General features: G+C 53.4%; 1 protein-coding gene across 1 annotated transcript; it reads right to left on the bottom strand.

Annotated features, from left to right (window-relative positions):
* Ephb4 (EPH receptor B4) lies at positions 1–25,899 on the bottom strand. Its single transcript, XM_006971240.4, has 17 exons — positions 25,277–25,899; positions 21,788–21,858; positions 21,362–21,649; positions 18,643–19,039; positions 15,536–15,691; positions 14,579–14,911; positions 12,069–12,193; positions 11,346–11,511; positions 9,351–9,453; positions 8,583–8,647; positions 8,366–8,479; positions 7,728–7,975; positions 4,691–4,906; positions 3,702–3,851; positions 2,345–2,538; positions 2,002–2,157; positions 1–1,011 (listed from the first exon to the last, which is right to left on the bottom strand). Exons 1-17 carry the CDS (start codon positions 25,326–25,328, stop codon positions 882–884), a joined length of 2,964 nt encoding a protein of 987 aa, XP_006971302.1. The 5' UTR covers positions 25,329–25,899; the 3' UTR covers positions 1–881.
* Positions 25,900–27,201: the final 1,302 nt, after the last annotated feature.

The raw sequence follows: 27,201 nt of genomic DNA, 5'->3' as shown, positions 1-27,201 counted from the left end.
ACATATCCCATTTTCTTTTATTTATACAAAAAAAGTTTCTTTTTAAATATAATTTAAGAACCCCCTTCCAAGCACCGACGTCTGCCTCTGTTGAATGCCACCACCCCCCTGCCCTTTTATAACCTCACCCCCCTCCCCTCCACTTATGGACACAGCTTGGGGTCACTTGGGGGGAGGGAAGGGAAAGGAACTGTCTGGGGCTGTGGCATTCCAAGGCACTGTTCTAGAACATATCAATGGGTCCTTGTTCCCAACAGGAGAGAGTGGAAACAGGTACCCTTCAACACACAAAATCTGGACAAGGGGGCAAAAAGGGAGGAAAAAAAATAACAAAATAAAAACAGTAAAAATCTAGAACCTTCAATATGAAGGCAGATGAGGGGAGGGGCATTTACAAGGGGAAAATGATTGCCTTTGGTGGTGACAGCAGCAAGTTGGGACATCAGAATCCAATGATTACATCACTGGGTCTTGACAGCCCCTTCCTGCCTCCTGGGACATTCTCCACTCCCAAGTTGGCAGGCCGGTCACCCTTTCTCTTTGGTCTGTAGGGACATGCCCACTGAGGTGGAAGGCGCCTGGGGAGTGAGCCCTCTGGGAAGATGGGAGATTAGGGATGTTTCTTTGCCCAGGCTTGAGGGAAAGACTCACTCTGAGTTCAGGGTTCCCGCCTGGAGGGCACAGATATGATTCTTACCATCCCATATGGCACAGCTCCCCAAATCCTGGGTCTCAAAGATTACCAACTCCCGACACCCTCAGTTCAAAGTGCAATCCAATGGGAGGCTGAGATGGGGGGAGGGGCATCTCCGTGAGTCCCCACCCAACCCTGCCCCGGAAAGAAGGAGAGGCCATGTCTCTGCAGGGTGAGTCCTTGGAGGTCAGAACTGCTGGGCTGGTCCTCCTGTCCCACCAGGGGCTCCTGGCTTAGCTTGGGACTTCATATGCTGCACACTGGCCAAGATTTTCTTCTGGTGTCCTGCCAGAGTGACTCCAATGCGGAGCAGGTCCCTGTGGAAAAACAGAAGGCTGGATGAGTTCAGGGACCAGTCAATCCGGAAGCCCATAGGATGATGATGTCAGGGGCTGCGAGGCAAAATTTAGGCACCAAGCCTCTACTGCGTGGCTGTAGTAGAGGACAGAAAGAGGGAGGCCTCAAGAGAAGTTGAAATATGAAAAGGAGCCAACAGAAAAAGAAGTAGGGCGTAAGGGGCCTTTGGATCAAGGAAGATGTTAAGGAGGGACCAGGGGACCCGCCTGGTCAGGCATCTTCTCAAGGATTCTTTTTTTAATTATTAGATTTGGTTATTTGAGACAGGGTATTGATATGTAGCCCATACTAGCCTCAAGTGAAAAATCCTCCTGCCTCAGCCTCCCAAGAGCTGGGAGAACAGTGGTATACCACCACAGCTACCTCCTGCCTACATAAGTCTATGCCTTTTCCCCCTACGTTCAAAGCCGGGGTAAGTTAAGGCCTTGAGAGAGAACCCGAGAACAGAGGAAGGCTGTGTAAGTGCAGACAGGCAAGAGAACGGTTACTTGGGGGTTGATAGAATCATAAAACCATTTAACATCAAAGCTGGGCAGGGATTTCCAAATCTCAGTCCCGTCTTCTCCTTTTATGGGTGGGAAAAGAGAACCAGAGTTGACACATTAATGTGAGAGCCGGTTTGGAATGTAGATAGAAACACAAAGATAGATACAGGCTGAAAATGGGAAGAGAGATGACCCAGGGTGGAGAAGGCTCCAGAATGGGCACCAGCAGGGCACTGCCTTTCTGGGAGAATCCAGAGTCTTCCTCAGTCATGATTTGTTTGCTGTGCAGCCCTGGGCATGGTGCTGGGCAATGTCCTTACTGCTGGACTGCCAATATAACAATCAGCCCTTGAGGCTATACCCAGAGGCCCCTCCTGAACCCGAGGGTCTGACTCAGCCTCCTGTGCCCAGTGTTCCCAGGCACCATCTGGGTGCTGTGCCCTCACTGTGGCCCTTTCCACTTACTCTGCAGAGATCTGGCTGACCACCTCAAAGGAGCCGAACCCAGCTGCTGCAAAACTTTCCTCGTATCTTCCCATCTTGATGGCTCGAAGCCACTCACCCACAGAGCCAAAAGCAGAGTAGTGAGGCTGCCGTTGGTCCAGGAGTGGATGTGAGGCCCTGGGGGGCGGGGCAGATAAAGACGGAAGTGCTAAGTTGGACAGCTACGGTATCAGAGGGCTTTGGGAAGACCAACACAGACCAATCCATATACCATCAAAGGGATGGATACTCCAGGGCCACTCAGAAGGGCTCTTGGGTGGTGGCAGAGTCAGGGATGGAGGGGGTGGTTCTCTGGGATCCTCACCCGCCATTCTCCCTGGCCACGATTTTGAGGCTAGCAGGATTCCGGATCATCTTGTCCAGAGCGCTGACCACCTGGGGGAAGCGGGGCCGGGCATTCCGGTCCTTCTGCCAGCAGTCCAGCATGAGCTGGTGGAGGGAGGTGGGGCAGTCTGGGGGAGGGGGCAGCCGGTAGTCCTGTTCAATGGCATTGATCACCTACAGTGACAAGAAGGACTAGGTGAAGCTGGTCGGAGAGTACCATCTGCCTAAAGCCCCATGTGATGTTGGGATGGGAACCACAGCCACCCAATAGCACACCCGTGAGTCCTAGGTAGGTGGAAGTTGGCTGTGGCTAGCAAAAGCACCATCCCCACTGGTAGGTTGGGCTTCAGTCTAGAGTTTAACCTCCCAACCCTGCTCACCATCCATCCCCGAACCCAGCAATGCTAAGCCCAACTCTGTGTGTCTGTTCTTTCATTCACATGCACGTGGAGGCCAAAGGTCAGTCAGTATAGGGTATCCTCCTCTATTGCTCTACACCTTATTTTATTCTTAAATTGCATTTATTTATTTATTAACTTGTGGGAAAAGGTGTGTGTGTGTGTGTGTGTGTGTGTGTGTGTGTGTGTACACGCTCAATAACAAATGTAGAGGTTAGAGGACAATTTGAAGGAATCGGTTCTTTCCTTCCACTGTGTTGGTCCTGGGGATTGAACTCAAGTCATCAGGCTTGGCAGCAGATGCCTTTGCCCACTGAGCCATCTTCCAGCTCTCCACTTCCCTTTATCTGCATATGTGTTTGTGTAAAAGCCAGACATTAAAATCAACTCTCTTCCTTATATATTGAGGCAGGGTCTCTCCCCTGAACCCAGAGCTTATTGATTCCCGGTCTAGCTTGATCCAGGCTCTCCTGTCCTTATCTTCCAAGTGCTGGAATTACGGCAAGCTCCCACGCCCACCTGACGCTCACCTGAGTGCTGGGATCTCATTCTGGTCCTCATGCTCGCATCACAAGCATTTACCTGCTCAGTCATCTTCCCAGCCCCTCTACCTTATTTTTTGAGACAGTGTCTCTCACTGAACCTGGAGTTGGCTATGCTGGTGGGCCAGTAAGTCCCCCAGTCTGCCTGTCCCCCACAATGGGGTTATGGATGATCACCGTGTGTGTGGGTGCTGGGGGGTCTGAACTTGGGTCCTTATCCCTGCAGGGCAGGTACTTAATGAGTCATCTTCCCAGTCCCTACAGCCAGCTCTTGGATGTAAACATCACCCCCACCATCCCAAACATGGGTGGGAAAGTCTGGGAACCCCACCCCCCACTCCTGTATCCCAGGTGATGGACTATCCAGGACATCTCGGTATGATCATGGAACACTTACGTCCTGGTTGCTCATGTCCCAGTATGGCCGTTCCCCAAAGGACATGACCTCCCACATGACGATCCCGTAGCTCCAGGCATCACTGGCAGAAGTGAATTTCCTGAAGGCAATGGCCTCAGGGGCGGTCCATCGGATGGGAATCTTTCCACCCTGTGGAAGGAGGAAGAAACGGTGAGCCCAGGCACCAGCAGGACCCAGGAACATCAGCCACGATGGATAGTGTTGTCAACTTGACAGAATCTGGGATCTTTGGAGATGAGCCTGTGGCAGTGCCCAAGAGGGGTCATCTTAATGGGGTTCAACAAGGTGGGAAGGCCCAGCCTAAAAGCAGGAAGTGCTGTTCTCTGGCGTGGGTCCTGGACTGATTCAGAAGGACAGAGCGAGCTAAGCACACGCATGGGTGCAATGGGACAGCTGCTCCCTCATCGCCGTGGCTGTCCCTAAACTGTGAGTTCAGAATAAACCCGCCTTAGCTTATCTCTGTCAGCATCCTTTCTCACGGCCATAGGAAAAGAAACTAAGACACTTCCTGCATCGCCAACTCTGCTTCTCTCCCCTCCTCCTGGACCCCACGCCTGGGATGTTTCCCAGAATCAGTCTCACGCTGCTCAAGCATGCCTCCAGCTCCTCCAGCCTCCAGCTCCCCAGTGCTGGGATTATAGGTGCACACCACATCTTGTCTTCTCTCTCTTTCTGAGATAGGATCCACCTAGATGGCCCAGGCCAGCTTCCATCACACTACTTTCCTCCCTTACTGTTGGGGTGACAAATGTAAGCCACCACACCCACTGGCCTCTTCTCTCTGCCCTCCAATCTCCCGTCTCCACAGCTGTTCTTTCCCGACACACGGGAAGCTGATTTCCCTTCAGCCTGCAACCTGCATTATTCTCTCCCGGGTCTGAAGCTGCCAATACTTGCTTGCTGATTTTCCAACCCAGCTTCCCACGTGGGCTGGAATGCTCAGCTGGTATCCCTGGCCCCAGGCTCACCAGGGAGCTTGTGTAGGTGGGGTCAGAAGAGTTCTCCTCCAAGAATCTGGAGAGGCCAAAGTCGGACACCTTGCAGACTAGGTTGCTGTTGACGAGGATGTTACGAGCAGCCAGGTCACGATGGACATAGCTCATCTCAGCCAGGTACCGCATGCCTGAGGCAATGCCCCGCAGCATGCCCACCAGCTGGATCACCGTGAACTGCCCATCATTCAGCTGGAGAGGAGACAGGGAGAAAGGCTTGTTTAGGATAAATCACCCACAGTTTACCCTCCTTGCCACTCCGATCACGGCAGCTATCACTCATATACCCATCTCTCAGCTCACCTAGAAGGCAGTTCAGTTCTCTCAGACAGCCCTACTCATTAAATTCTCCTGCCTATTTTAACACCCTAACACCATTTCTCACCACACCTTATATTTCGGTTTTTGCTTTTTGAGACAAAGTCTTCTTTTACCCTGGATGAACTGGAACTTATGGCAGTCCTGTATCAATCTTCCAAACTCTGGGATTACAAGGCATGAATCACCATGCCTCCTGGTTTTGTTTTGTTTTATAGATGTTCAGCCACTTCCAAATTATAAAGAGATGCTTTTAAGGCCTGCCTCCTATACCCCCAATCTACTTTCTTTTAGACAGGATCACCCTATATAACTCTAGCTGGTTCACCTGGAATTTACTATGCAGCCTAGGCTGGCCTAGAACTGTCCATTCTCCTGCCTCAGCTTACAGGCATGCACCACAATGCTCTCTCTGCTTCAAATCAGCATATTTGTTTATTTTTTTTTTAGAGTCTCAATATGTAGCCTAAGTTAGCCCAAACTTGTGGCAAGCCTCCTGCCTCAGCTTCCCAAGTACTGGTATTAGAGGCGCAAGCTACCACCAATGGCTTCAGTTAACGTTTTTATTCTAACAAAGCCCATACACCTTACAGGCAGAGTTGAGCTAGTTATGAGTGCACTCTGAGCTGCCTGTCAATGAGAAAATGTCTCAGACTGGCTGTGTGTGAATGCAAGAGAAGAGTGAGGAACGGAGACACACTGTGACAAAGATGAGGTCTAGTCCCCAACCTTGATAACATTTTGCCCTTACAGTTACACCAACCAGAATAACAAAACCAAATCGATCCTATCTGAGTTCACCTAGGATGCAGGGGCCTCTGCAGCTCTGGAGGGAAAAGCAGGGATAATGCATCCAAATCTGCATTCTGTTTTCAATGCTGAGAGTTAAACCTAAGGCCTCTTAAGCACTCTGCCACTGAGTCATGAGCCACCCCCCCAGCCCCACACTAGAGGATTCTAGGCAGGTGTTCTACCACTGAGCCACAGTCCAGTCCCTCACTGGGGGATTCTATGTAGTCAATCTACCGTGAAGATACATCACAGCCCCCTTTGTATCCTTATTGAGACAGACTTTCTTCAATTTGCCCAGGCTGGCCTTGGCCCTGTGATCCTATGCCTCATTCTCCCGAGTAGCTAGAATGACAGGCCATATACTGCTTATTATTTCCGTGCATCTCCCTAACCTAGAGCATCCCTGATAGGAGGTGACATGCTGAAGAGCTATACCATTGTCCCTCGGAAAGTCCCACTTCTGGATTTATGGCTTCTTTCCCAAGAGTCCTCTAATCTGTTTTTCTGTATCAATTCTATTTCTAATGTCCTGATGAATTGGAAATAGGATGTCTGTGGCTGGACCACACGGGATCCTGTGCTACACACTGCATGGGTCCCATCTAGGGATACCCACCCAGGCTTCTGTGGATGCCGAGTCAGATCCATAGAGGACAGTCTGACCCCTCAACTTAACACAGGACCCTCTGTTGGGAAGGTCCTATTGCAGATTAGGGAAGATGAATGTGAGAGAAAATTGCAGAAGATGAGAAAGAATCTTGAGATGAGGGAAAGTATGTTTGGAGCCAATGTGGACAGAAACTCAGAATGATGAATAAACATTTCCAGGCAGGCTGGGAATGCAGCTCAGGTGTAGAAGGCTGCCTAGAATCCCCCAGTGAGGGGCTGGGGTGTGGCTCAGTGGTAGAGTCCCTGCCTAGAATCCCCCAGTGAGGGCCTGGGGTCTGGCTCAGTGGTAGAGCACCTGCCTAGAATCCCCCAGTGAGGGGCTGGGGGTGTGGCTCAGTGGTAGAGCACCTGCCTAGAATCCCCCAGTGAGGGGCTGGGGTGTGACTCAGTGGTAGAGCCCCTGACTAGAATCCCCCAGTGTGGGGCTGGGGTGTGACTCAGTGGTAGAGCCCCTGCCTAGAGTCCCCCAGTGAGGGGCTGGGGTGTGGCTCAGTGGTAGAGCACCTGCCTAGAATCCCCCAGTGAGGGGCTGGGGTGTGGCTCAGTGGGAGAGCCCCTGCCTACAATCCCCCAGTGAGGGGCTGGGGTGTGGCTCAGTGGTAGAGCACCTGCCTAGAATCCCCCAGTGAGGGGCTGGGGTGTGGCTCAGTGGTAGAGCCCCTGCCTAGAATCCCCCAGTGAGGGGCTGGGGTGTGGCTCAGTGGTAGAGCACCTGCCTAGAATTCCTCAGTGAGGGGCTGGGGTGTGGTCAGTGGTAGAGCCCCTGCCTAGAATCCCCCAGTGAGGGGCTGGGGTGTGACTCAGTGGTAGAGCCCCTGCCTAGAATCCTCCAGTGAGGGGCTGAGTGCGTGGCTCAGCAACAGAGAACATGTATAGCATATGTGAGACCTTGGTCTGAATCTCCAGTTATGTACAGAAATAAATCAATCAAATAATTCAGCCACTGTTCAAGATCTGGTTTGATTTTTTTTTTCCATGTCTGAAACTATTTAACTTTTTTCTCTCTTTGAAGGTAGAGTCTTGCTATATGATACAATCCCAGCTGGCCTAGAATTGGCTTTGTATCCCCAGGCTGGCTTAAACGCACAAGCCTCCTGCCTCAGCTTTTCCATTGCTAGGATTGCAGGCATGAATCCTGCTTTGTCCTGCTCTCTGGGCCCAGCTCTCCCTGTCCCCTCCCCGCAACGTCCCGACAGGAGCGTGCAGTGGTTGTGAGGTGGGTGGGCCGGCTCACCCGAAGGAAGGAGTCCAGGGCTCCGTTCTCCATGAATTCAGTGAGGATCATGACTGGTACGCTGTTGGTGACTACACCCTCGAGGCGGATGATGTTGGGGTGCTCAAACTGACCCATGATGGAGGCCTCGCTCAGGAACTCCCGCCTCTGCCGCTCCGTGTAGCCACCCTTCAGGGTCTTGATGGCCACACAGCTCTCCTTTTTCCCTGGTGCCTTCAGCCGGCCCCGGCACACCTCTCCAAACTCACCTTCAACAAGAACGTGGAGGGTCAGTTCTTCTGTCCTGACCCATTGCCCAGGCTTCTACCTGTGTGTTTGTGTGTGCGCATGCGCCTCCCAAGTGCTAGAATTAAAGATGTGTACCACCACACCCAGCAATCCACCTTAGTTTTTGAGAGAGGGTCTCTCACTGAACCCAGAGCTGCTCAGCTCTAGGCTGGCCGGCCAATGAGGACTAGTGGTCCACCTGTCTGTCCGTCCATCCCATCCCATCCACTGCACCCCTAAGCTGGGATTACAGGCTGCTGTTCCCAGGTGTTTCACATGGGGCTGCGGATCAAACTCAGGTCCTCATGTATGTGTGGCAGGCGCTCCAGCCACTGAGCCAACCCCGCGGCTCCCCGGCTTGATCCTCTCACCTGCTCCAATCACCTCTTCAATCTTGACGTAGGAGACATCGATCTCCTTGGCAAATTCCCTCACTGCCTCATTAGGGTCTTCATAAGTAAAGGGATCGATGTAGACCTTCGTGCCTAAGGAGCCACATGGGAGCCCATTAACCAGGAAGTAAATTCCTCTGGACTATGATGTCCCGTTAGCTCCCAGCTCCTCCCCGCCCTCCTGTGACCCACGTACCATGCCCGATGAGATACTGCCCGTGTTTATCTGAGTACTCGGCGTCTCTCCCGCTGCTCTGCTTCCTATAGCCACGAGAAAAGAAGTGAAAAACAGAGTTACCCCTCTATAGATCTCTATCTCTACATCTCTCTAGCTCTCTATCTCTACATCTCTATCTCTATATCTTTATCTCTCTATCTCTATCTCTATCTCTCTATCTCTATCTCTACATCTCTATCTCTATCTCTACATCTCTATATCTCTCTATCTCTACATCTCTATCTCTCTATCTCTATCTCTACATCTCTATCTCTATCTCTCTTTCTCTACATCTCTATCGCTATCTCTATATCTCTATCTCTACATCTCTATCTCTATCTCTCTATCTCTACATCTTTATCTCTCTATCTCTATCTACATCTCTATGCCTCTATAGAAGACCACAGAGAATGAAGGACTTGGGACCTGGGACGATTCCAGGTGACCAGCAGAGAAGACAGGAAGGCTTGCCCATGGCAGCAGTTCTCAACGTGTGGGCCGCGACCCCTTTGGGGGGGGTTGAATGGCCCTTTCACAGGGGCTGCCCAAGACCATCAGAAATTTACCTTACAATTCATAACAGTAGCAACATTACAGTTACGAAGTAGCAAAGAAAATAATCTTATGGTCGGGGGTCAGCACAACGTGAGGAACTGTATTACAGGGTCGCAGCATTGGGAAGGCTGAGAACCACCGCTCCAGGGTGTGTGGGCAGGAGCCCCCCACAGGGGATTTACAGAGTCTCACCTGAGGCAGAGGACGGCAATGACAACCACCACCAGGACCAGGACCACGCCCACAACCGCAGTCCCTGCAATCAGGGCCAGCTGCTCCCGCCAGCTCTCGCTCTCTGGGGGAGAAGAGGTCAGTCAGGTAAAGCCAGGGATCCCTGATTCCCTAACTCCAGCTTCAAGCAATGGCCTGAGGTCTCCTGAGAAGAGACCCCAGCCCGTACGACAAGCCGAGTGAACAGTGAGCTCAGGCTGAGGACAATGGAGAAAAGGAGGTCCAAGCTTTGTTCCAGCCAGAGATGGTGGGGGAGATTTGGTGATGGTGTGCGTGTGTTCTTTTGTGTGTGTGTGCACATGCATTTGGAGGCCATCGCATACGGCCTTTACGTGTGTGCTGGGATCCCAACTCCAGCCCTCATGCTTTCATGGCGAGTGTTTCGCTGACTGAGCCATCTCCCCAGCCAGGGACATTTTGACTTTGTTTTATATGTTTTGATGTCCTCTAAGAAGAAAGAAAATCTCAGCCAGGCAGTGGTGGTGCATGCCTTTAATCCCAGCACTTGGGAGGCAGAGGTAGGCAGATCTCTGTGAGTTTGAGGCCAGCCTGGTCTACAGAGCGAGATCCAGGACAGCCAGGGCTACACAGAGAAACCCTATCCAAAAAAATCAAATATAAATAAATAAATAATCTCACTTGGGTGAGAGTCCAAAGGTGAAAAATTAGGCAGAATGATAGCACACACATGTAATCCCTTTCAGGAGGCTGAGGCAGGAGGATAGAGTTCAACATCAGCCTGGGCGACAACAGCTGGTTCTGGGTCAACCTGGGCAACTTAGCAAAACCCTATCTCAAAATAAAAATAAAGGCTGGGACATAGTTCAGTGGTAGAGTCTGGTCTAGCACACAAGAGGTCTTGGTGTCCATCAGCACAGAGAAAAATAAGACAAAAGTGATGGTTCATGCCTGTAACCCCATCATTTAAGAGGCTGAGGCAGGGGATTGCCAAGTTAAAGCCCTGCCTGAGCCACACAACCAGACCCTTGTCTCTAGAAGAAAGAAAAGAGATGGACCAGCGGCTAAGGGCACCAGCGGAAGGTGGTCCTTCCAGAGGACCTGGGTTCACTTCAGAGGGTGCTCAAATATATGTAACTCCAGTTCCCGGGGACCCAGTGCCCACTTCTGGCCTCCACACATACTGCACACACACAGTACACAGACATACATACAGGCAAAACACTCATACACATAAAATAAAATATTTGAAAAATGTAAGAGATAAGAACAAAAGGGGGATGGAAGAAAAGAGAAGATTAAAAAAAAAAGGAAAGAAAGAGGCCAAGTATGGCGGCACACTCCTGCAATTCCCAGCACTTGGTAGGCAGAGGCAGGAGGATTGCTACAACTTTGAGCCCAGTCTTGCACTTTCTAGAACATCTCCATGGCTACATAGCAAGACCCTCATGTCTGAAAAAAACATAAAGGGAGATAGGAAGGAATGAGTTGTTTAAAAATGCATGGAGTTAGTTGGGTGTGGTAGGGCAGACCTTCAATCCCAGCACTGGGGAGGCCGAGGCAGGAGGATCTATGTGAGTTTGAGGCCAGCCTGGGCTACATAGTGCGTTTCAGAGCTACAGAGTGAGATGTCTCATAAATAAATAAATAGCTTGGAAAATCATGGGTCTGGCACGTTAGAAGCATGGGCTACCTCACTTTACCTCAGAACTTGTGATAAAGGGTGAATGATTTTTCTCGTCTTATTGGAAGAAAGAACCAGGGCTTGTGGGTCAACCTACTGCTAAGGATGAAGAGCCCTGCAGGCTTCAGAGATGGATTTAGTTTCTCTATTCTCTGTCCTTTGCCATCTTTGCTGGTCAGACCTTATCACCGAAGGATAAAAACAACTGACTTTGGGGACACTGAGGTAAGACCTGCCTGGTGTGGGAGGGTGGGGGCGGGGGTGGGGACACACACACACACAATCCCAGTTTCCACCCGAATCCCCAAACTCACCATCCAGTTGAGTCTGACTGTGATGCTCTTGGCCGAAGGGGCCATAGCCAGCCTCGGAGCGCGCGCGTACCTGGACCAGGTAACTGGCTCCCCGCTTCAACCCCCGGAGCTCAGCTCGGTTTTCTGATGTCTTCAGGAAACGTACGCTGCTGGGGCCCTCTGCGCCCTGTAGAGGAGGAGGAAAGAATGGGTCACAAGATAGTCCCCCTTCGCTGCTGATTTTCTTTCCTCCCTCCTTCCCACTTTATCCTGCTGTGTGGCATCACTTAATCCTTCTAGCAGCTTTATATTTCCTCTTTGAGGTGCTGGGACTTAAACCTACATCCCAAGCAAGTGCTACACCAATAAGCCTCACCCCGCCAGCCCCTCACTGGGGGATTCTAGGCAGGTGCTCTACCACTGAGCCACACCCCAGCCCCTCACTGGGGGATTCTAGGCAGGGGCTCTACCACTGAGTCACACCCCAGCCCCTCACTGGGGGATTCTAGACAAGCATTCTACTGATGAGCCATTCTGACAACCCTTTTGCTTGGTGGTATAACAACAAATTTACAGATGAGGATAACTGAGGCTCCGAGAGGCCCAGGGGCTGGCTGCACGATTGTACAGTTACTAAACAGTCAACCGAAACCGCCATCCTCACCAGATGTCTCCAAATCCGGGTATCCCAGCTCTGGATCCAGACCCACTACTCCCCCTACCTGGGACTGAGCCTAGTCTCACCTTCTCGTGATACTTGACCTCGTAGTCCAGCACAGCCCCACTGGGTGCTCTGGGGACAGCCCAGGACAGGCTTAGGCTGCTGGGTGATGACCGAGTCACTCGGATATCAGACACCGCAGGGGGCACTGCAGGAGAGAGAAACCCGGTGTGACCGGCCGCCACGGCGTGCCCAGTTGTCACAGTGTGCCCAGTCGCCAAGGCATGCCCAGCTGCCACGTCCAGCAGCGGCTTTCTCCATTCTTCCCCTACCCTGCACATGAATGCTCTTCTGCTGAGCCAGACCTCAGCCCTAGGGTCTGTTCTTGTTTTCCTAACTCTCCCTCCACCGGATAGACCTAGTTCCTCTCCCAGTGTTTATAGGAGTGCCTTCTGAGCGATGGCTCCACAGAGCTCTTACTGCTCTTGCGGAGGACCCAGGTTCAGTTCCCAGCCCCCACATCCAGTAGCTCACAGCAGCCTGTAACTGCAGTTCCAGGGCACCCAACACCCTCTTTGGCCTTCCTGGGCACCTCCTCACATGCGGTTCACACAAACACATGGAGGCACATATAAATAAATACATCGTTTTAAAAAAAGAATTCCCTAGCAGGGCGGTATTGGCACATGCCTTTGATCCCAGTACTCGGGAGACAGACACAGATGGATCTCTGTGAGTTCAGGGCTAGCCTGGTCTACAAACAGAGTTCCAAAACAGTCAGGGCTGTTACACAGAGAAACCCTGTCTTAAAAAAACCCAAAATAAGCCGGGCGCCTTTAATCCCAGCACTCGGGAGGCAGAGCCAGGCGGATCTCTGTGAGTTCGAGGCCAGCCTGGGCTACCAAGTGAGTTCCAGGAAAGGCGCAAAGCTACACAGAGAAACCCTGTCTCGAAAAACCAAAAAAAAAACAAAAAAAAAAAAAACCCAAAATAATAATAATAATAATTCTGGCACTGGGGAGGTGGCCCAATAAGCAAGTTGCCTAGTGCCCAAGAGTTTGGATCCTCTGCACCCAGTTAGATGCTGGGCGAGCATCTCAGTCACCTGTAATCCCAGAGCACAGAGGCAGAGACAGGGGGATTCCTCTCTGAGTAAGCTGGCTAGCTAGATTAGACAAATCCTCAGTGTGTAAGTGGAGATGGATCAAGGAACTCACCTGAGTCAACCTCAGGCCTCTGAGTATGCATGTACACATGTGTACACACACACACACACACACACACACACACACACACGCACACGCACACGCACACGCACACGCACGCACATACGCGCGCACACACACACATTCACACGCACACACACAGACACACACACACAGACACACACGGATTCCTTTTGATCCCCTCTACCCTCATCCTTCTGAGGTCCCTCACCCCGTCATCCTGAATACCTGATGCTCTCTCTCTGTGGTCGTCTGAATGTGACGGGTCTCCACAGGCTCATGTATTTTAATGTTTGGTACCTAGCTGGTGGAACTGCTTGGAAGGATTAGGGGGTGTGGCCTTTTTGGAGAAGGTGTGTCGCTGGGGGTGGGCTTTGAGATTTCAAAATCCCAAAATCCAGCCGTTTCTGTTTAGTTCTCTCTCTCTCTCTCTCTGACTCTCTCTCTCTCTATCTCTCTGTCTCTCTGCCTCATGAATCAAGATGTGAGCTCTCAGCTACTCTAGTGCACACCTGCCTTCATGCCATGCTTACCATGGACTCTATCCCTCTGGAACCATGAGCCTCAAATTAAATACTTTCTTTTAAGCCGGGTGGTGTACGCCTTTAATCCCAGCACTCGGGAGGCAGAGCCAGACGGATCTCTGTGAGTTCGAGGCCAGCCTGGGCTACCAAGTGAGTTCCAGGAAAGGCGCAGAACTACGCAAAGAAACCCTGTCTCGAAAAACAAAAAAAAAACAAAAAAAACAAAAAAACAAAAAAAAAAAAACTTTCTTTTATAAACTGCTGTGGCCCTGGTCTGTCTCTGTCTCTCTCTTTCCCTCTTTACTGTTTTTGGTTTTTTGTTTATTTGTTTGGTTGGTTGGTTTCGCAAGACAGGGTTTCCCTGTGCAGCCCTGGCTGTCCTGGATCTCACTCTGTAGCCCAGGCTGGCCTCGAACTCACAGAGATCTGCCTGCCTCTGCTCCTGAGTGCTGGGACTAAAGGTGTGCGCCGCCGCCACCCAACTTGGCCACGGTCTCTTTATAACAAGACACACAATCTCTCTCTTTAAGTCAGTCTCAAGTAGCTCAGGTGGGCCTTGAACCACTGATCTTCCTGCCTCTGTCTCCCAACTCCTGGGATTATAGGCACACCACCCCTTCTTTTTTTTTCCGTTCCGTTAGAGCAACTGCAGACGGTTTCATTACGACATTTCCATATGAACACATCACTTTTTAAAACAGATATTTTCTGCCAATGGGTCTCTTGGGTTAGCTGAGGATAACCTTGAACTCCCGATTTTCCTGCTCCCACTTCCCATGTTGGTCTTCTGCACCCTCAGCAGGTAGTATGCCAACGCCTCTCCCATCTGTCCCCCATTCTTACCCTCCCGGTCAGTGGTGACATTGACGGGCTCAAACGGAACTGGTCCGGAGGCCAAGGTAGACACGCCATTCAGAGCAGCGACCTCAAAGGTGTAGGTGACGTCAGGACGCAGCCCCCGGATTGCCACCCAGGGCTCAACCAGGTCCCGAGGGCCAGGGTCAAAGGTCAGATCGCCTCCACAGGGCAAGCAGGAGCCCCCAGGGCGGCACTCCCGACAGCGCACGGCGTAGGTGAGGTCCGCCCGGCCTCCGGACTCGAGGGGAGCACTCCATTCCAGGTGCAGGGAGGAACCGTTCAGATGGGCGACCACACTTCTTGGAGCGGAGGGTGGGGCTACGGGAAAAAGAGAATCGGGCGCAGGGTAGGAGGGGCCCGCCCTTAAGGGCAGACCGACAGCCACACGGGTCTGAACCGTTGGAGGTGAGGTCAAAGCCGGGAATCACGGGGGCTGTGACGGGTTGGTTTTGACAACTGGACACAACCTAAAACCACCTGAGGAACGTCTCCACGAGGGACGGTCTACTGGAGCTGGCCTGTGGGCGTGTCTGTGCAGGGCTGTCTGGATTAAGTTAAGTTATGGGGGGGGACCCAGCCCACTGTGGGTGGCACCATTCCCGAGGCAGGCGTCCCGGGACGTTAGGAGCGGTGACGTCAAGCTGAGCCCTCGGTATAAGCAAGCATGGACACGTTCCTATCTCTCCGTTCTTGACTGCGGATATGATGTGACTGGCTGTTACGCCTTGACGTCTCCACACTGAAGGATTAGGACCTGGAACTAAGCTGAATGAACCCCCTCCTCTCCTAGGGTGTGTCTTATCAGGGTATTTTACCACAGTAACAGAAAACTAGATCAGGACCACAGGGGTAGTCTGTTCCAGGAGTCCACACACTCTCCCCGAAATGAGCTACACACAGGACGACACCAAAGTCCTTCACCCCAGGACAATGGAAACTTACTGGTGCAGGGTGAACTCCGGGGGTCCGACCGGGCCCGATAGTACCCGATGCGACAGAGGCAGACAGGAGAGCCGATGTTGTTAGAGTGGCTGTTGGCCGGGCATGGCTGGCAGAGCTCCTCTCCTATCTGAGGCTTGAAGGTGCCCTGGCCACAGGCTGAAGGAGAGAGCAAAACACACCCTGAAGACCAGAGAGACGGCTGAGCAGTTAAGAACACTGGCTGCTCTTCCAAAGGACCCAGGTTCAATTCCAGGTACCCACATGGCCACTCACAACTGTCTGTAACTCCAAGATCTGACACCTTCACACAGACACCCATGCAGGCAGAACACCAATTCACATAAAAATAAATGAATTAACACACACACACACACACACACACACACACACACACACACACACACACACACCACTGGCTGCTTTTCCAGGGGACCTGGGTTCAGTTCCCAGGACCCACATGGTACCTTACAACCATCATCCCAGAGGATCCAGTGCCTCCCCCCACCCCCCCACCCCCCGTCCCCCCTCCAAAGACATCAGGCACACACACAGAACACAGACATATGTGCAGGCAAAATATACACACACCTAAAATGAAGTTTAAAAAGAATCTCCCAACTCCAAAACAAAAACAAAACCTGCACACAGAGCTAAGGAATGAATGAAAGACCGGCCAGAAAGAGGAAAAGGGGGACCATCCCCCCAGAGTAGGTAGCCCCCCTTGCTCTTCCCAACCCTGACCTTAGCCGTCTGGTGAAACCCTCTCATGATTTTAATTAACTTATAGCCAGCCTCTTGTAAATCCCAGCCTGACCTCAAAACGCCATATAATGCTGAGGCTGACCTTGAACCTCTGATCTGTCTCCACCTTGCAAAGGCTGGGATTACCGGTGTGCACCACCCCATCCAGTTTATTTGGTGGTGAGGATGGAACCACGGCTTCGTGCATGCCAGGCCAGCGCTCTACCAAATCCTCCGCCATCCGAATCATTTTGAATGCACACTACCCAGTACAGAGGATGGCTACAAAAATCAGGAGCGCTAAAATATGTGTAGAGCATTAAGAGAGCTCGTGTGAGCGGCACCAGATACTTTCTACAAGTCGGTAAAGCCAGACAGACTCTCGTCCCATCCTTGAATTACAACACTTTAAAGCCAGAGGCAAGGGAAAGACTGAAAGTGCAAGGCCAGCCTGGGCTACAGAGCAAGTTCAAGGCCAGCCTGGGCTACAGAGCAAGTTCAAGGCCAGCCTGGGCTACAGAGCAAGTTCAAGGCCAACCTGGGCTGCAAAGTGAGACCCTGTTTCTCAAAAACAAAAGCTGGGGACTAGAGAGATGGCTCAGAGGTCAAGAGCACATACTGCTCTTGCAGAGGACCTGAGTTCACTTCCCAGCACTCATACTGGATGGCTCACAGCAGCCTGCAACTCTTGCTCCAGGAGTTACCTGATGCTTCACCTACACGTAACTATACATATGCACATAATTTAAAATATAAATCTTTTAAAATTATTTTAAAAAATAAAATAAAACAAGATACAGGCTTGGCATGGTGATAACCCTCAGGATGCTGAGGCAGGAAAATTCACCAGTTGGGAAGCAGCCTTCACTATGAATGAAGACCTTATCTCGGGACAAAATAAAAACCACAAACAAACAACACCCTAGGAGATGCAGCGGCTGGCCTTGGGACCTCGGGAACACAGAAGCCATGAGCAAAGACAGCGTTTTAGCCTGCTGCGGCACCCGGAGTGGACTGTGTCAAGTCCTGTTTTTAGGGTGGTATGTAAAACCTTAGATCCCAGTCCAGAGGCAGGGATGTTGCCAACATTCCAAGAGTAACGACTGCTAATTTTAGGTGGACATTTGTGGAAATAAAGTCATTTACGGGACCGAGAGCCGGTTCAAGGGGTGAAGGCGTTTGTCACCAAGCGCTTGCCAACAACTTGACGGAATGCCTGAAAATTGACCCCTGACCTCTGACCACACAAGTGCCTTGGCAGCACAAGTCACATGGGCTGCCTGCGTGCCCTCCCCCCCCCCCCACAACAAGCACACACAAAATAGTCAAATCCCTAAACAAAACAAAACAAGCAAATGAGAAAGCAAATGCCAGGACCTGAGTTTGGATCACCAGCAACTACATTTGAAAAAATAATAAATACCTAACAACAAAGCCAAAACCAAACCACCACCACCAAAATTCAAGTAAGAGGCTGAGGACATAGCTCAGTTGGCAGAGAGCTTCTTGCCTAGCATGTGCAAGACCCTAGTTCAAATCCCCAGCACTGTCAGAAAAAAAAGTCAAAAGCTGAATTCCAGGGACAGAGAGACAACGTCGTATCAGCAAACGAGAGGAAACTCCCAACGAATAGAACGGAGATCATAAAGTCCTTTTCCTCAGCCCAAAAAGGTATTCCGGTGCTCAGAAATAGTCAGACCTCCCAGGCCAGTCTCCAGGAGGCAGAGGAGGTGGACGGCGTGGAGGGTGTAGATGGGGTGGACAGCGTGGACGGGGTTACGGGAATAGTCAAGAGGAGGAAGAGCTCAGACCTCAGCTTGAGCTTCTTCCCTAGCTCCGGTAACTGAGTGTCCAGGAACTAGAGTGTGCTTAGAATTGGGGAACTTAAGGGCTGGACACAGGTGCCTGGAGCCAAGCCTGATGATGAGTCTGGTCCCCGGGACCCCACATGGTGGATGAAAGGAGAATGCACCCACCCCCACCCCCCACCCCCGCAAGTTGTCCTCTGGCCCCAACAGCCTACCAATCAACCAATCCACCAATCACCGGAATGAACAACATTCTAAATACTCTTTCTACCACACTAAGAATAAAACCTGAAGTTTAAAATAATAATAATAATAATCCTCCAGGCAGTGGTGGTGCGAGCCTTTAATCCCAGCACTCAGAAGGCAGAGGCAGGTGAATCTCTGTGAGTTCGAGGCCAGCCTGGTCTGCAGAGTGAGATCCAGGACAGGCACCAAAACTGCACAGAGAAACCCTGTCTGGGGGGGGACCCCAAACCTTAAGGAATGAGACCAGGATGGGAAGCCTCACAGCCCCACCGGCCCGAGACAGGAAAGCTTCATGGGTGGCCCCTTTCTCACCTCTGCAGATTTTGTTGCCCTCCGCAGGCTCGTAGCCCGCGGCACAGCTGCAGCCGGTGACCGGCTGCTCGGCCCACTGGCCATCTTCCCGGCAGTAGAGGCTGGGGCTGGGGCTGGTGGTGGGCACGGCATTGGCCACACAGCTGCCTGCCACGGGCACCACCAGCTCCCGAGGAACGGTCTCCGGGAAGTAGGTCAAGTTCATGGTCAGCCGGGAACACTTCTTGTAAAAGAGGTGCAGGGACAGCAGCGCCATGCAGGCTCCTTGGTCCTGGAAGGCCAGGTAGAAGCCGGCTTTGCTGAGCGGACCCAGGCGCAGCGTCTTGATGTTGACTTTACCGGTGGCTTCAGCCCCGGGGCGCTTCCGGGTCAGATGCTCTGCAGCCACCGTGTCCACCTGCCAAGAGAAGCCAGGTCACCACCGCGGTCCCAATTCCTGGATCTAGTGAACTGTCTTCTTCACAGACCCCTGCAACGATCTCAGCTCGTGGTGAAGAACCTTCTCACCTCCCACAAGATGTCACACATACATGGTCGCTTATGGTCCCAGGCTGGTCCCAAACTTGCTTTGTAGCCGAGGATGATGATGACCCTGAACTTCTGATCCTCCTGCCTCCACCTCCCAAGTGCTGGGATGGCAGGCAGGTGTCACTGCACTTATTTAGACAATGCTCCGGATCCAGCCCGAGGCTTTGAGACTCTCAAGCAAGTACTCTACCCACTGAGCTACCTCCCAGATGGCTTTTCTGCCATTCGAGAATCCCGTGGAGCCTCGCTGCTTCTGACTTTGTCCTGTCTCAGTGTCCCAATCATTCATCTGTCCCAGCACCGTGACCTCAGAACCAAGGAGAAATGAAATGACCGTGGAAGTGACGGGCAGATGACCTTGGTGCGGGAGCCGGGACAAGGACGGCCATCACTCTGGAGGCATCCAGGTCCCTTCTAAGAGTCTCACTTCAGATGCTGACTTGCCATGGGAAATCCACCGCCAGTTCTGGGCGGAGATTTACAAAAATAAAATTCTTCTTTCAGGGGTGGGGATGTAGCTCCATTCGTAGAGTGCTACCTAGCATGCAGGAGGTCCTGGGTTCGAGCTCTAACACCCACCTGTGATCCCAGCACTGGGGAGGTTGGAGCAGAAGGATCAGGAGTTTATGGTAACCCTTGGCTACATAAGAGAATTTGAGGCCAGCCTGAGCTATACGTGAGACCTTGTCTCAAAAACCAAACAGGAACTCGAGAGCTAGCTCAGCAGTCAAGGGCACTGGCTGCTCTCACAGATGACCCAGGTTCAATCCTTAACACCCACATGGTAGATCACAACTGTCTGTAATTCCAGTTCCAGGAGATAGGATGTCCTCTTCCGGCCTCTGTGGGCACCAGACGTACAGGCAGGCAAGCACGCATACACATAAAATAAAAATAAATAAATCCTTAAAAAAAATCCTAACAAAACAAACCTGGACATGGTGGTGCACACCTTTAATCCCTCCTTCCAAGAGGCAGAGGTAGACAGATCTCTGAGTTCAAGGCTAGCCTAATCTACATAGTCAGAGACCATATTTCAAAAAGAAAAAAAGGAAAGGAAAAAACAAAAACAAAACCCATGAAGGTTGGAGAGAGAGTTCCGAAGTTAAGAGCGTGCATTGCTCTTACAGAGAACACGGTGCCCAGCACCACACGGTGGCTCACAGCTGCCTTTAACTCCAGTTCCAGGGGATCCATCCAACACCCTCTTCCGTCCTCCTCGGGCGCTGAGGACGTACATGGTACACATGAATAATGCAGGCAAAACTTCCACACATATAAAATAAAATTAATAAGTCTAATAAAAAATTTAAAACCGACAACAACAAGAGTCTGGTAAGATGGCTCAGGCGGTAACAGGCCTTTCCACCAAGCAAAATGGTCTGAGTTCCATCCCCGGAACCCAAGAAGGAGAGGCCCATCTCCTGCTAGCTGTCTCTGACTGCTGTCCGCACCCAATGAATAAATAAACGAAAACAACACACACACACACACACACACACACACACACACACACGTTTGAAAATGTCAAGTATGGTGTCATACACCTATAATCCCAACACTGGGAAGATGGAGGCAGGGGGATCAGGTGTTTGAGGCCAGCTCGGGGCTCCTTCTACCCTCAAAGCCTCAGCTTTGAAACCCTGTTCTGGGCTAGCGCATCGCAGGGGCTGAATCCGGAGATAACTGAATCCGGAGTCCAGCATTTTCAAGGCCACAATACCTCAAGGTACAGCAATACCTCAGCTTTTAGGGAGGCAAGGTGTGACTGGTGCTGGAAACCGGAATTTAAAAGACAGGACTGAACAGATGGCTCAGTGGTTAAGAGCACTTATTCTGCCGGGCGGTGGTGGCTTATACCTTTAATTCCAGCACTGGGTAGGCAGAGCCAGGCGGATCTCTGTGAGTTCGAGGCCAGCCTGGTCTACAGAGTGAGTTCCAGGACAGGCTCCAAAGCTACACAGAGAGACCCTGTCTCGAAAAACCAAAACCAAACCAAAACAAGCAAACAAACAAAAAAGAGCACTTGTTCTCACAGAGAGGACCCGGATTGGATTCCCAGCACCTACACAGGCCCCTTCTCTCCACCCACACCACTACCTCTTCCCTCCCTAGGCTTAAACCTGCTGCTCCTAGCCCCCCGCGATCCTGCCAAAGGCCCTAGGAAGGGGGTCGAACCCCACGGCAGTACCTTGATGTAGGGGTTCTCCATCCAGGCGGGCGTGTGGGCCGTGGCCGTATCGGCCTCGCTCTCGTAGTAGAAGACGGTGAAGGTCTCCTTGCAGGAGCGACTGGCGCGCGGCAGGGACAGGCACTCCATCATGGTGAAGCGCAGCGTGGCATACACGTGGACAGCCCCCCGCCGTGGGACCCAGCCAGTGCGCAGCCAGTGGGCCTGGCCCCCGGGACGCTTCATGTCGCACACCTCATAGGTGCGCACGCTGTGCTGTTCCTCGTCCAGGCCGCTCAGCTCCTCCCACTGCGGAGAGCGGAGCGGTCAGCCCGGGACCCTAGCTAGCATCCCCAGGGTGGCTGCAGGAAGCAAGCATCTCGGGTGCATCCTTGCAATCCCCCTGCCTCAGTTTCCCTCCCGGGTCACCAGAGATCCAGCTCTTACCTGGCCCTCTGCCTGAGGGTAAGTCACCCACTTCAGATCCGCGGTTTCCAGTTTCGTGTTCAGCAGGGTCTCTGAGACAGAGAGGCAGAGTCAGCCCTCTGGGGGTCGGGAGTGGGAGAGAGGTAGGGCCAGCAGCTTGCCGGGAACGAACGGGAATGGCGGGGAGTGGGCTATCTTTCTAGTTCCAAGTTGGACTCCGGGGATACAAGGAGGTGGCAACATTCATTTTCTCGGGCCAAGGAGATAAAGATGCTTGCAGCCAAGCCTGCAGACCCGCGTTTGGTTCTTGGGACCCACGTGGTGCCAGGAGACAGCCAACTCTCATGGCACAAGAAAACGCTTTTCTGTCTTTGCACAGGCGCCCTTCACATAAAGAAAATCACATTTATTTGCGTGTGCGCGCGCGTGTGTGCGCGTGCGTGCGTGTGTGCGTGCGTGCGTGTGTGTGTGTGTGTGTGTGTGTGTGTGTGTGCGCGCGCGCACGCGCGCGCAGGGTGTCAAGCTTGGAGGCATCATTCCGCGATGAACCAACCATCTCGCCATCCCTCTGCCCTTAGGTTCGTGCCTCCTGACCCCAGTGCCGACGCCACCGGCAGCGGCTGGTAGGCACTGGACTGCCTCTGGGAACTCCCAGGTCTAGACTTCCTTGGGGGCTGTGCCCAGGAGGATGAGGGGAACCCATGCTGGAAGTTAAACGTCCACAACTCAGGAAGTCTGAAGAAGGTAGCTCTCGGGCTGGGTCTCCGCATTTGCCACGGGGGTTGGGGGCATGGCTCAGCCGCAGGGTGCTTGTTCTGCACGCTCGGGCTCTGTGTCTCATCACCAGCATCACAAAAACAGAAAAGAAAAAGGTGCTGGGCATGGTAGCACACTCCTGTAATCCCAGCATCTGGGGAGGTGGAGGCAGAAAGATCAAGAGTTCAAGACCAGCCTCCACTACATAGTGAGTTTGTGGCTGGTCTGAACGACATGAAATCCTGTTTAAAAAACGAAAACCAGGACAACCCCATCCTGTCCTCGGCCCTCGGGGCAGAGGGCTGCTGCCACAGGCCTTGGTTCCCTACAGGCCCGTCTCAGGCTCCACATTCCCTTTCCTAAGTGCCAAAATTGGCCTCCATCCCAACTCTATTCCTCTTCCCAGGCCCCACCCCCTTTTCACACCAGACACCCCAGTTCTCCTGCAAGGTGGTGCCCTAGCCTGGGGCACAGCACCTCCCCCATCTGCTGCCATCTGAGGAGTAAATTCTGGAAGCCCGAACTCTGGGGTTCCCGCCCCGGCTCCTGCAGAGGCCTCAGAACATCTGGAGTTGGTTAGGAAAAAGAAAGGAGATTTCAGGGGTGTGTGTGGGGGTGGTAGTGGATAGGAACACACCTGGCAGGGCTCTGGAATCATTGGGGGGGGGAGGGGGCAGGGTGCAGACGGAGTAAGGGATTAGAAGTGCAGAGGCCTCGGGCAATGTGCAGAGGGAGGGTTGGGGAATCCCCTGAAGAGGACAGGGAAACCTGGGGAGTGAGGAGGGGGGAGGCAGGAGTCTGGGAACCACATGGGTATTGAGTGGGCCCCCAGAGGAGGCAGCAGGAACACCTGGACCAGGTCCCGCCCTGCCCTGTGGGGCTGCAGGAGCAAAGGGGTGACGGGAATCCAGCTAGGGTGGATGGGGTACTGCCCCAAAGCTCCGGTGATGTCCACGGGTGCCGGGGGGCAGGCAGGAACCTGACCAGCCGGAGGCGAAGCCCAGGGGCCCTCAACGGCAGGAGACAGCAGAGCCCATTGGGGACAGGATGCCCAGGGTTCTGGGAAGGGGGTGGATAGAGGCTGCCGTCTCCACCCTCCATTGTTCCAGCCTGGATAGTGTTTTCCTGTCTCCAATTTACACACTGTCTGTGCTATGTGCAGGCTGCGCTTCAGCCCGCGGAGCTGAGCTCAGACTCACTTTCTCTCCCCTCACCTCAGACCTCTTCACCTCTGGCTCCCTTCCCCGACCCACCCTCACCTCTGTCCCACCTCAGCTTAACGACTCCCTTTCCGGGTCCCTGGGGACAGACTCTCAGTTTACACCTTCCCTGGGGGCACGTGGCCTAGGGTAAACTACTTAACACTTCTAAGCTTCAGTCTTTCATTTGTAAAAATGGGGAAAGGAGACCCAGCTCCAGCAGGGCCCCTGGAAGTGAAAAATGACAGAAAAATAAATAAATAAACGCACTTGGCGCAGGTGGAGGGAAGGCTTGAGAGACACCCAGGTAACTAACACACGTGAGAAGGGGCATTTCCTGTTGGCATCTTTCTTTCCCTCCGACACACTTCATGGATTTTCTGCCCATCTGACTTCCTCCTCTCCAGGGGCCCAAAGCCTTCCCTCACCCCCTCCCCACCCTCACACTTTGATCAGCCCAGAACATCACTGCCCAGCCTAGAGGGAGCAGGATTTTCCAAACGCCTTTGATTCCCGTCCTTCGCCCCCCCCCCACACCCCACTCCCCAAACACCCCCCTCCACTCCCATAGCCCACTCCCATACACCCCCCCTCCCACACCCCACTCCCATACACCCCTTTGATTCTAAGCAGCAAGGGAGGCTGTGGAGGAGGCAAATTCATTGAAAGGAGATTAGGGAAGCAGGCAGGGGGGTTTACAGGTCCTGGGCAGTCCCAAGAGGGGATGAGGAGTGAGAGGCTCACAGATCTTCAAGAGGCATTTGGAGAGGAATACAGGAAAGAAAGAAAAAGAAACACACACACTCACACACTCACACGCACACACACAGAAATCTGAGGCCGGCTAGGAGGTGGCCAGCTGGGGTGAATTAGGGGATACAAGCCAGTGTTAGGCAGTTTCTCCGGGCTTGCACGGCAGGAAGAGAGCCACGGGCTTGGGGAAAGTTTAGGTCAAAACGGCATTTAGAAGGTTGGGGTACTGCCTGGAGGAAAAAATAAAAAGAGGGAGAGAGAGAGCCTGCACGAGGTCAGTGGCCTGGCCAGCCTTTTGGCGTTTGCGTCGGCCTGGAGATGGGGCGACGAGGGTGTGGGGCTGTAGAGTCCAGGTGTGAATGTGAGGGAACTGGCGGTGGGGGTCGATTTACGGCCTGGCTGGGGTCTGCCTCCTCTGCAAAAGGGCCCCCTCCGGGAACTTTTCCCTGGAGTTTGGCCAGAGGTGGAGGGTGGATAGAAACTTTCGGGATAGTTTTGAATATTCGGGTGGGTGGGAAAAGAAAGCCTGCCAAGGGCCTTTGACGTGAGGACAGAGAGATTAGAAGGCTGGAAGGGGAAGGTGCCTGGTCTGGGCTCTCGACTCCATCTCTTTCCCAAACAAAAGAAAAACCCCACTCCCCGCCAGGCCGCCTCTTCCCCCGCCCCCTCCCGTTCTAGCACTATTGGTCCGAAGTGTTTAGGGGTGCCAGAGTGGGAATAGGGAGAGACCAGCTTCTGCACTCCGAGGCACAACTTTAGGGACCCCAAGAATGGGGGGGACCACCCCCCAAAGTAATCTCACCTTCTAAAGCGGTGGCGAGGGACGCCCAGCACAGCAGCGCTCTGAGCTCCATGGCGCCGCCTCACTTTGGCTGAATACGATCCGAGTTTGGGGGGCCCTGGCCCCCCCAGGTCTGACCCTCCCTTGGGCGGATGCACACCGACTCTGCTGCTGGGACTTTCCGTCGGGGGCTTCTCAGCGATGGCCCATGCGGGCGCGCCGGGCACCCGCGCTCAGGTGCGGCCCCCACGTCCCCGCCGCAGCGCGCGCGCGCGGGGAGGCCAGCCTTGAGGGGGGACGTCCTGGCAGTGGCCGTCGCTGGGCGGGCGGAGATCGGGACGTGGCTGAGAGTTAGGGGTCCCGCCGGGGCTTCGGGGGGTCCCGCCCTGGCTGACTGGGGTGGGCCGATGGCTCGCGGTCTCCCTCGCTCCCTGGAGTGGTTGGTGGCCCTTGCGCCGCCGGGCTGAGTGCGCGGGTCGCGGTCGAGGAGGGTGGAAGCCAAAGTGGGGACCGAGCAGGAGGGAGGGAGACAGGCTGGGCCGGGGCTGGGCCGGGCTGAGACTGGGCCGGGAGGCGCCTGGCCTAGGAGGGAGGGGCGCACGGGAGGCGGAGACAGTCCCGAGTCAGCGTCGCCCCCCCCCCCCCCCCATCTCCCTACACCCTGGAGCCCAGGCTTCTCTGGTGGAGGGGGGGGAGCGGGGGAGCTGATTGGCTCCTATGCTGCTGAATAATTCATGAGGGGGGGCGCGTCCGAACTGAGCAAGTCGGGAAGTTAGGAGAAAGTTTGCAGAGAGGGGGAGGGGCGGCATGCGTGGAACTCAGGGACTGTCCAGGGGTGCTGGGTGACCCGTGCGTGTTGTGTGTGTTGGGGCCGGAGCCTAGGAACTTTCGGGACAGGCTTGAACCCAGCAGGCCTCACAGATGTGTGTGTAAATGCGCACACACACACACACACACACACACACACACACACACACACAAAGCCTGCTCTGACCTTGCAGCGGGACCTGAGATTCCACATCTGGATGCACGCCGTGCCACCTAGTTGGAGCAGGGGATTGCATTTGGGAGGAGAGGGTTAAAGCTATGCCTTTGGGGGTGGAAGGTTGCCCAGCGGACACCCCCCTCTCACCCCCAAGCAACAACAATCCCAGCTCCGAGGCGGCCTCCTGAGCGAGCGCTTACACAATCATAGCATAAAGGTTAAGTGCTGGAGACCCAGTATGCACGCAAGCCCAGCTCTGAGAAACGAGCAGAGAGGGTGGAAATAGTGGTTTGAGACCCGAAGAAGTATAGAAAAAGTAAATAAAAGGTAGGTGTGTCAGAGAGGGTGAGGGATCCCGAGGGATCTCCTCTCTCTCTCTCTCTCTCTCTCTCTCTCTCTCTCTCTCTCTCTCTCTCTCTCTCTCTCTCTCTTTCTTTCTTTCTTTCTTTCTTTTTTTTTAGGAGAGAACACTCCCCCGCCGCCCGCAGCCTTGACCTCCAGGGCGGGGGTGGAGACCGCTGTCCTCTTTCCTGAGGCTGTTTCCTGTCTAGGTCCTGGGGGCCCTCGGGATGGCTGGGAGGGCCCTTCCTCTCATTTGCCAACACCCCCCCCCCCATCAGTTTGAGGAAAGGGTCCCGGAAAGATGTGCTCCCCATCTACTTAAGGGCACCGGTGGTGGGGGGCGCACTGTGGATGGATGGGAGAGGCGCTACCAACGTCGGTCCCTAGAGGGCTGCGGGAAGGAGGCTTTGATTTAAGGTAATAAGTGCAGGGTCTGGAAACTCTGAGGTGTAGGAGTCTGGGGCACCTGAGGATCTGCCAAATACCCCAACCACACCCCGCCCGGAGGACGAGGGAGACCCGTGATGACCCCTTGTCCCCGGGCACTTATCTTCCTGCCGCAAGTAGTGTTCCCCACCCCCTGCCCTTCCTCACTGCCCTGCCTGGGTCCTGCTCCGGG

Source organism: Peromyscus maniculatus, chromosome 23 (assembly GCF_049852395.1).
Source record: "Peromyscus maniculatus bairdii isolate BWxNUB_F1_BW_parent chromosome 23, HU_Pman_BW_mat_3.1, whole genome shotgun sequence".
In the NCBI taxonomy this organism is placed as follows: Eukaryota; Metazoa; Chordata; class Mammalia; order Rodentia; family Cricetidae; genus Peromyscus; species Peromyscus maniculatus.
Note: the sequence above shows the minus strand (reverse complement) of the source record. Positions and strands in the feature narration are given on the sequence as shown.

Excerpts from the sequence above, each read along its gene's own strand:
- Ephb4 (XM_006971240.4), bottom strand. The coding sequence starts at position 25,328 with ATGGAGCTCAGAGCGCTGCTGTGCTGGGCGTCCCTCGCCACCGCTTTA. Across the intron at positions 12,194-14,578 it reads TGTCACCACTGACCGGGAGG|TGCCCCCTGCGGTGTCTGAT; the intron begins GTAAGAATGGGG and ends TCTCTCCTGCAG. Across the intron at positions 9,454-11,345 it reads CAGTCAGACTCAACTGGATG|AGAGCGAGAGCTGGCGGGAG; the intron begins GTGAGTTTGGGG and ends CTTCTCCCCCAG.